The following is a 10,112-nucleotide window of genomic DNA, read 5'->3' as shown; positions in this document are numbered from 1 at the left end:
GCTTCTTCTCCGGAAGTAAACGCTTGAGGGTGGGACTCCAGGAACTACATTTCCCAGCACGCCACGCGGGTGTACTGAGCGCCGAATCTAACCCAGGGGAGGCAGTGTGAAATGGAGACGAGGGAAGAGTGCGCGGGAGGCTTCAAAAAGGTTAGGGAAACGGGCCGAGAAAAACGAACAGTGGGGAAACAACAACAACGAGTTCAGCTTGGACGTTCTAGGTTAGGATTTAAGATGGGCGAGAAAGGAAAAGGGAAAGAGGCGCTAGCAATTGGAAGTTTTGCTCGTACCAGGATGTAACGGGAGACGTAACGTGGGAATGGCCGGAGGCTTCCATGCAGAGCAGCAGCTGTCCCAGGGGTGGGTGAAGTGTTGCTGCAAACGTAGATGTGTTTTAAGGTTCGGGGATCCGGCCGTCAGGCAGGACGGAAACTATAATTGGAACCGAGGCAGGAATTAACCGGTCGATTGACAATCGTGGGAATGGAGTCTGTGTAGTAGGAATTGGTCCGAGTTGGTGGGTGGAGAAGAAATGGAGGGTCCCACTGGCTGAAAAGCAAAAATGAGAGGATTCTTGGAGGAAATGCCCAGGAGGTAAAGACGATTGAGGCGGCGCCTATAAAGTACAAGCTAGAAATAGATTTAAGTTGAGCTATAAAATGAAATCGAGTCTCTCTCTAGTATCCTGGAGTGGGGGGCAGGGGCGGAGGGGATCTCTTGTTTTCCGACCCCTAATATCGTGAACGGACAAATTTACTAAATGTTTATTATTGCTATTATTACGAAATAATCTAGGGTTACTTATTCATCATAATGTATTTGCACTAGCTTTACATTATAAGGCGAAGGCGCTTTTGTTAGTTGTTACGCCGATAGGAGAGGAGTACACAACTTTATACTGAGCGCTGTACCTTGGAAGTATCTTTGTTGCATAAGAGCAAGCTATGAACACGTAATTAGATATAAATCATGATGTGCAAAACGGGTGACAACTTTGATTAGAAACGAACAGCCCCAGACTTAACTTTGAATAATACATGGGATTTAATAAAATATATATAAAGTATACTGTTGAACTGACGGAAAGACGAGATCATAATATTGAAACTGGGATATTGCCCATAAAATCAAACAAAAATTTAAAATGTGATTAAAAAAGAACATCCAAAGTCCTCAGGATAATAGTTTGCTTAAAAATTTAGTACTAGAAGACTAAATACTATGGATTAGGAAAGGTCTAATAGCAGCGGTGAAATTCAGCAGTTGGGACAGGTTCTGGAGAACTGGTAGCAGAAATTTTGATTAGTTCGGAGAACCAGTAAATACCATCTCTGGCTGGCCCTAGAGTGGGGTGGGAATGAAAATTTTGCAATATCCTTCCCCTGCCACACCCACAGAACCGGTGGTAAAAAAATGAATTTCATCACTCTCTAATAGGATGGCAGTGTGGTCAAGATAGTAAAGTAATAAAGATGGAGATGGACTACTAAAAGAGGCCAGGAAATGTATATAGAAGTTGAGTTCACTTTGGAGTAAAATGCTATCAGAGTACTGAATAAATTTCACTCAACTACTGAAGCTGGTATATTAATAACTTTTTCCCCAAATGCATTTTAAAAGACACACAAACGTTTAATGTTTCTTCAAGTGAATGTTAGATGTTGAATGAATGCAATTCTTTGGAGCAGTTCTAGACGAATACAGCAGATAGCACTAGAGCTTCATTCATTTCCTATTTTGTTTCGTATTAAACCTGCAGTAGAATACAAACTGCGCTTGCTTCTTTTGTACAAAAGATGTTTTTAAAAAATTACTTCAAAAGCCTAATTGAATGCATTTTTAGTTAGCCCGGTTTTATAGCTCAATTTTATATTGATTAAGTATGCCTAAACCCAAGTCCAAAGTTTTAGAAGACAAATCACAACTTCTTTGTAAAATGTGGCTGGCAAGTACAACTGCAAAAGATCTGAAATCTTAGAAACCTGCTAGGCAGGATACATAATATCGAATTTGGTTTACTAATAGTCTGACTTGATATGTACAATTACATGAATAGGAAGACAAGAGTACCTGGCTCTAGAGCTGGCAAAGCACTTTTTTTTTCCTTTCATGGAAGGGAATTTTTTAAAAAAACTTAGAAAAAAAAGATAATGTGCTCCTCCTATTCTGATTAGGATAAGCCTATGAAACTTGTTTGTCACAAATAATTCTTTTCATCCCTCCCTAAAACCCAACCAACAGGTTGAAGAAATGGTATAGAAAGAATGCTTGAAGTGAGATAATTCAGCTTATCCCTGACATGAGCGAGAGGAAAATATTTTTAAAAAAAATTCTGTAAACTTGATAGTTGTTTGGATATTCTTTGTTAAGAATTGTTACTTCAATAGCTTTTGTATTGTGTACATTTGTATATTATATAAATATGTCATCTGAGTAAAAGTGAGCAGAATAGCAAACTAGGTGTGCTTGGAAATACACTTTTTTCCCCATCTCTTTGCCAATCAGTTATTTAACAATTGCTACTAATCCATTTGAACTTCTTTAATTGTTCAGTTCTTTCTAGTTTTTTTCTCACTATGTTTATAAACTTTTAATTATCTTTATAATTCATAGAATTATTTTTAATGGTAATTTTATTAAAGATTACAATTTACAATAAAAACTAACATAGACTAAAAAGTAAAAATAGAAGGTGCAGAATAGATTAAAGTATTTTAAAAAATGAGAAAGGAATATAGTTAAAAAAACAAAATAAATTAAAAAGTAACTTCACCCTTTTATCACAGCAAAAATAAATAATTTTAGTAACATCATCTTTTAAAATACAACAAATAATCTCTTCTTTCCCATTTTTATAAAATCTATATCCTATCTCTTATCTATAAATACATTCATAAAACTTGTCATTTCAGTCCTGATATCAGCAGATGTCCATTAAGGGTTACCAGAGGAAGGATATCTATTTTAGCCTTGATCAAATACACTAACTTTATATTCCCTACTTTTACTTCTATCAATCTTGATCTCTACCCCTTCAACAGTGTCTCAGAACTTGATTTCTTTTCAATACTTGCCCTTCTCACAAAATTCTTCACAGCCTTAACATGCCTCTTTTGTAAATCTAGTATAGGAAAATTATCCTTGTCAGTTTGTTATTTGTATAATCCTTTTAATTATTAAAACATCAGCATCTTTTATATATCCAGTGTAACATCTTTTTCCATGTTACTCTGGTAGCCTATTATTTTTAAATCCACTTTCAAATCAGTCTCAATCAGGTCAGGTCAAACCTCTTACATAGCATTTTTAAACATAGTATATCTGTAGAGGCAGACACTCTTAAAGTTAACTTCTAGGTTCATTGTTCAAAAATATTTTAGTATGTTCAATGTTAAAATATTTTGCTTTATTCTGTATTTGTAAGTCAAGTGTGAGTGTTCTTCTATAATTGTAATGTTTCATCTGTTTTCCTTTAATGCCCAATTTTTAGTCATTTTCATTTTTTATAGAATTTAAAATTATATTTTCTTAAGAGCATGGATCTTTATAATTAACTCTAAAGTGTTATTTCGAATTTACCTGGACCCATAGCCACTTGAAACTTTTTAAAATCAAAATTTTAATCACTTTTTTACTATTTATTCCTTAATTTTTGTCCTTAATAACTTCTTTCAGAAAGGATTGAAGGAAACTCACTCAGTTCTGTAAAACATATTGATCCAAAAGTTCCTAACAGCTGAAAAACTGTTAACAAGAAATTTCCAAAAGTGATTAAAAAGAAAGTACATGAACTCAGTATAGTTTGAAAGGTGCTGACTGTGATTTGATTAAGATGGTTATTCCCTCATCTCTCAAAGCTCTAAACTCACCAATGGCCTGCAAAGTGCAATTGTCTGGAGCACTTGTGGGCCCTCTCAAATCCTCTTGTCTGGAGAGGAATTACAAAAAACTGTTCTACTTGACAGCTCTTCATTCCATCCTGCTTTTCACTTATTCATCTTCAATTCACCATTAATTCCCCAGAAGACCAATTCATGGAATTATTTCCATCAGTGTGTTGATCTTCTAAACAAGAATTTTTAGGGTGAGGTTTGATTAAGTGGTAAACCAATAACAGAGCTTAATTAATAGGGTTATCCATGTCCATTACGTGTAAACTTTTAGTATCAATTTCTGTTTAAAATAGTTGCTATATATCATACATGGATTCATATACCCGTTTGTTCATTTGCTAGAATTGCAATTATTAAAATGTAGTGTTCTGACTCTTCAGTTTTAGAATTAAAAAATGAAGCTTGTCTTATTAAATACAAATTCATAAAGCTTCCAAAGAAATATTTTGTCAGCACTTGCGTTTTCTTGTATATTTTCTGTCTTTTATCAAAAGTTGCTATATTGCTATGTACTTTTAGGTTATGTGGAATGCAGAATTGCTAGTTTCTGAGTTTTGATGTACTGACTTTGATATTATTGTATCACTTAAAACCCCCACCCTAAAAAAAAGCCTGATACATGTGAACTTACTTTCTACATTAATCAGTAATTTATTGGTTTAGAGCTCAAAATTCAGAAATGGTATGGGTTTTTAACACAAAGGAACAGCTGTGTACCTAGGGAAGATATATGTTTATAGCCCCTTATCCAAGAGAAAGCTCATTGAATTCATTACCTAGTAGATGTATCTATAAGATTTACTGTGTTAAATTCTTAGAAGTTTTTAGGCACTATAAAATGCATAAAGTCCAATAGCTTTGAAGTTGAGGCAAATGCTCCTTTAATGGGAGATAGCTCTTGAAGATGACAAACAAAATAATAGTTGTCCCCAGCCAAACCAGAGGGTTGCAGCCAGTTTTAATAGCGTAACACTAAATGTGTTGGTTAGAGAATAGTAATAATATATCACATTTTTTTTGAAGTTGAATTGTTTGTTCTAGTTAGAATAGAAAACAAAGATAAAGGAGGGTTGTTTTGCTTTTAAACTATAAGAGGTTTCTCCCCAAGGTGTGCATATTAAGATATTGGTAATGTGATACTTGACAATAATCAGCTAAAGGTCACCTTAATACATTTAGCTCTATTTTCCTCTCAACATTTCCCTATTTACTGAGATGAAAGAAGCCTCTTTTGTATGCCTTTACTCCCCACCCCACCCCAAAGAAACCAACTTTGTCGGTAGGAATAATGGAAAATGCCTAACAATGTACTTCATTGGCTTTCTATCATTTCCAGAAAAACTAGGAAGAATGAATTTTTTTAAAAAAACAAGGAATAGTCTTCATCAAAATAAGTAATTGTAAGCAGGTAGGATAGCTGGTAGAAATGAATGATGTAATTAAGAGTTTGGCCCAAGCAACCAGAAGAAGGGTGGATGATGGGACCTTCATTCTGTATAGGTATGAAGGCTTCAATAGTTGATACCCTCTTGCTCTTAAGAGAATAAGATGTAAAAAAGAGCCAAGGTAGTGCAGTGGTTAGGGTGCAGTACTGCAGGCTACTTCTGCTGATCACAGGCTGCCAGCAGTTCGGCAGATCGAATCTCACCAGGCTCAAGGTTGACTCAGCCTTCCATCCTTCCGAGGTGGGTAAAATGAGGACCCAGATCATTGGGGGCAATAGGCTGACTCTGTAAACAGCTTAAAAGCACTATGAAGCGGGATATAAGTCTTAAGTGCTATTGCTATTGCTAAACCTGGTAATAGATTTGGTCAGTTTCTTTTGGTGTATTCCTATGCCAACAGAGGCTGACCTAAAATATATTACTTTACTTATTGAGTAGCTTTTTGAAATTGAAAGATAGGAGATTCACTTTTTCCCCATTAACACTTCTTGACCGAATCCCTTTCTGTGCAGGAGACCATGAACAAAGTGCTCCAGCTCCACTTCAAAGATGACAAAACGCGAGGTAATTGCTTCCCCTTCTGCCTCCGTAAAGAGGCCAACTGCTGCTAGACATCTTCCCAGATGTTTCTGTGGCGAGACTGTGCCCTGGAACATGAGAAATAACTGAAATATAGTCATGGTGCATGGGTTCCAGGGTTCCATGTGCATGAATGAGTATGGGGAATGGGGATGCTTAGACATGGTCTCATAGGAATGTTCCTTCTCTTTCAGCCAGTGGTGATGCTGTGTTGCTGATGGCTGAAATGCTTAAAGTATTCGTTCGAGGTGAGTAATTAAGAGGAGTGGGACAGGACCAGTGGAATCGTAACGTTTTCTTGTACAATTAAGTTCCAGCCGCCTTATTCACCGCTTGATGTTTTTAGCAGAAGAGCAAGTGTATCACTCATAAATCTCATTTTATTCCGATCCCAGAATTGATTTCTGATCTTATTAGCTAATATATCTAAGAAGATATAATAATAATATCTTCATTATTGACTGCCTAAATAAGTATGCATGCTGATAAAAAACCAGAAATTTCCTAGAAATTTTAATCCATGAGTTAGGATCCCTCTGCCTCTTATGAATTATCTAGTCATGTGTCAAGTATATATATAAAGAGAGCACGTACTTGCTTTCTAATAATTTTCTGTTTTTACAATAATGGCAACAAGGAAAAGGATCACAAACATAAATATCCTTTTCCATTAAGAAAACGCTTTTCTACATGACAATTTTTGCCATCTTTCACAGTCCTATCTACCATATTTTTTGGATGATGCACCGGAGTATAACACGCACCAAGATTTTGAAGAGGTAAAAGGTTTTGCCCTTCCCGGTCTCCAGGAGCCGTCTGCGGGCCTTCCAAACCCTCTGCACACCCCATTTTTTGCGGAAAACAGGGCATGCAGAGTTTGGCAGGCCTGCAAAGTGCTCCTGGCAGCAGGAAGAGCAAAAATGTGACGTGTGGGAGTTTGGGCCCGTTTTTTGCAAAAACGGAGCATGCAGAGGGTTTGGGAGGCCTGTAGAGTGCTTCTGGGGGCTGGGAAGGGCAAAAACAAGCAAAAAACAGGCCCGTTTTTGCAAAAAATAGGGCATGCAGAGAGTTTGGAAGGCGTGCAGAGTGCTCCTAGGAGCTTGGGAGGGCAGAAACACCTGTCGTTGTGAAAAACGGGCCCGTTTTCAGTCATTTTTGCCTTCCCCAGGAGCACTTTACAGGCCTCCCAAACCCTCTGCATGTCCATTTTTGGGAAAAATGGGATTGCAGGGTGGGGTTTCGGTAGGCCAAAAATGCTGTATTCAGTGTATAAGACACGCCCAATTTTTAACCTTTTTTTTGGGGGGGGGGGAAGGTACGTCTTATCCTCCAAAAAATGCGGTACTTATTTTTGCTTGCCCTGTTATGTGTCTTTTGTAGAAGCATCAGCACGAGCAGCACGGCAAGCTCAGACTGAGGATGTAATGAGGGTGGAAGTGGAACACGTGGAAAAAATCTTGCCACAGTTGGTGTGTACAACAGCTCAGATTCCATAATTCATAGGATAAGGATATGGGAAAAGGCATCATCTTCATCTCCTTTTACAGGGAGATGTTTAACTAGCAATATCCCCACTGGGCAAATGGAACTGAGATTTGTTATTTAATTTAAGGCAATTCTGTTATTTATGTTGAAACTCTTAATTTCCACAGCTTCTGGATTTCTAGAAATTCAATGAGTGGAAAATCTACATCCCCATTACTAAGAAGATCTTGCTGAGCTCAGAAGCAAAATGAACCACAGACTTGTAATATGGAATTTCCTAGAAAATGTGCTGACTTCCTGGAATGACAACTTACCTTCCTTCTCGGCTCTGTTTGCCATCTCTTTTGGGGTGCTTAGTGGCTGTCAGTGTTGCCCAAAATAACTTTGGGTTTGTTGGGAATTTCTTGTAATACAATTCTTGGAACAGATGGTAGCTATCTGAAGCTGTGCCCTGCCCTTCTGATTCCCATTCATAGTCAGGTAACGGCTTTACTTTTCTAATGAGAGAAACAGGTGCCGCCTCCTAGGTGTGTGGAAAGGGGGAGTACGCTTGGGAGGCTTGGCCACATCAAGGCCTCTTGTCACTTCCAGGCCTGAGCTCTAAGTTCTTAAACAGGAGCCTGGCCCCAAATCTGTGCCAACGGCAGGTACCTGATCTTTATTTTATGAATAAACAGTGCCTGTCCTTCAACCCTTTCCCACATTCCAGAAGGCCATGACATCAAAGAGTGCATGGAACCTTTTAACCATTTGATATTCTTCTAAGAAGCTGCTTCCCTCTGCTATAAATTTGTTCTTACAAAGAAACGTCAATAAATCAAAAATAACCTCCCTCCCTTGTGTGGGCTCCTTGTTGCAATTAATCATAGAAAGTCAAGTATCTTCAAAGAGTTGTTTGGCCTCCCCACCCCGCCTCTTCTTTGTAGGAGGAAAGAAAAACTTTCAGAAAGGGGCAGAATAACAAACAGCATGTGTGAGGATCCCACATCATGCAAGGCCCAGCCCCTCTGTCAGCAGGAGGGGGAAGAGAAAGCTGTGAAATAGTAAACCTTACACATGGAGGCAGGGCGTAGCCTAATGAATCTGGTTTTGTTGTGAAAGATCAGGCCTAAAAGAAGTGTAATTGTATCTTAAGTAGTAAGTAACTCAGAAATAAGCTTCACTAAATTCAGTGGGGCTTAGGGAACATAACCAGGAAGAACTGTGCTCTTGTGGATGTTGGATTACAGCTATCATTACCTCTCATCATCAACCATGCTGATGTTGTAATCCACCAGCGACTAGGAGTAGCAAACTCACCATTTCAGATTTTTATACTTCTGAGTAGTTAATGATTTGAAATTAATTTGAAATAGTGAGTCTGTTGCCATGTTGGCTTTAAACTAAGAATGGTAATAACTAAAGTGGTCAACAGGAGTTCTCCAGAGTGTTTCTTTCTACATTAACTTTGTACAAGAAATTACTGTTGCTTTGCATTGTTTCTGCTATACCTAATACTAGTTACAAAGGAGATGCTGATGTATCCAAAATTATTTTGAGAAGCAGGTGCTTCCGACACAAGTGTGATGTGATTTATGTATTATATTAACCATATTATCTGTTAAGAAGTAGGTGATCAACCAGCCAAAATTTAGCTAGTGACTTTTGAGTAAATCAGAGGTAGGCTGCTCCCGGTTCGGCCAAACCAGTAGTGGCAGAGGCAGGAGGCTCCACCCATCCACCCGAGAGCGCACACACATGAGCAAACCGGTAGTAAAACCGGTACAAACCCACCACTGGAGTAAATGAGAATGCTAATTTTGATTCCTCAAACTCAAGCCAGATCCTGTACTACAAGGGTTTTTCACATTGGCTTTATACTTACACACATAATCAAGTTTGGAAGTATAATTGCAATCAAAAGTAATCAAGAGTTTGAAACATTGACAAGAGGCTCTAGTTACTGTTAGCCTATAAACTTACTTTGATTGAAAAAGATATTTGTCTAACAACCTCAACATGATTATTACATATATAACTGCATGTATTGAAACAAATTGCTCAAAGTGCTTGCTCCATTTTCCTTTGGTTTGATTTTTGTATTCCCTGGAGAGCAAATGGCCAACACAGTTTCTTCTTATGAGACCTTTAACGTGAATCCTGCCTAGGACACTGCCAAAGCCAGGAAGCTCTGTACTCAAGGCGAAGGTATTCAAGAAATATACAATGAATTCATTGCAATCAATTCTACAGCTTATAATCATTCTCTAGCATAGCTACCGATAGAATTAATAAAATGCCCTTGTTTGGATTTTTCCAAGAACCACTCCAATTTTAGCCCAGGCAGGACTAGAACCGATTAAATGTGACTTAAAAGTGATATTTAAGGTTATTCAGTGAGGAACACTGCAACTACCCTGTTTCCTGAAAATAAGCCCTCCCCGGATAATAAGCCCAATCGGGCTTTAGAGCACATGCGCTAGAATAAGCCCTCCCCGAAAATATTGCAACACAACAGCAGCCATGAGGTGACCACGCTCACTGCCTCCTGCACCTCAAAAATAATAACTCCCCGAAAATAAGGCCAAGTGCTTATTTTGGGGGTCAAAAGAAAATAAGACCCTGTCTTATTTTCAGGGAAACACGGTATCATAAATATGAACCAGTTCCCTAGCTTCTAAATTTTGATCACATGACCATGGGGATGCTGCAATAGTCATAAGTGTGAAAA

The 10,112-nt window shown here is 38.0% G+C and overlaps 1 protein-coding gene across 3 annotated transcripts; it reads left to right on the top strand.

Moving 5' to 3' along the window:
• Positions 1-17: 17 nt before the first annotated feature.
• On the top strand, positions 18-8,234 carry CENPX (centromere protein X). 3 transcript variants are annotated; one of them, XM_081938105.1, is made up of 5 exons: positions 18-150; positions 5,851-5,902; positions 6,112-6,165; positions 7,298-7,386; positions 7,570-8,234. In XM_081938105.1, exons 1-5 carry the CDS (start codon positions 112-114, stop codon positions 7,582-7,584), a joined length of 249 nt encoding a protein of 82 aa, XP_081794231.1. In that variant the 5' UTR covers positions 18-111; the 3' UTR covers positions 7,585-8,234. The 3 variants fall into 3 exon arrangements, with proteins under 3 accessions (XP_081794231.1, XP_081794232.1, XP_081794233.1); XM_081938106.1 differs by having other exon boundaries at positions 91-221; XM_081938107.1 differs by lacking the exon at positions 18-150 and adding an exon at positions 239-360.
• Positions 8,235-10,112: the final 1,878 nt, after the last annotated feature.

This window comes from Natrix helvetica, assembly GCF_964273705.1.
Source record: "Natrix helvetica genome assembly, chromosome: 1".
NCBI lineage: Eukaryota > Metazoa > Chordata > Lepidosauria > Squamata > Natricidae > Natrix > Natrix helvetica.
This window is presented reverse-complemented; position numbering and strand designations above follow the sequence as displayed.

Excerpts from the sequence above, each read along its gene's own strand:
- CENPX (XM_081938105.1), top strand. The coding sequence starts at position 112 with ATGGAGACGAGGGAAGAGTGCGCGGGAGGCTTCAAAAAG. Across the intron at positions 151-5,850 it reads GCGCGGGAGGCTTCAAAAAG|GAGACCATGAACAAAGTGCT; the intron begins GTTAGGGAAACG and ends CTTTCTGTGCAG. Across the intron at positions 6,166-7,297 it reads GCTTAAAGTATTCGTTCGAG|AAGCATCAGCACGAGCAGCA; the intron begins GTGAGTAATTAA and ends TGTCTTTTGTAG.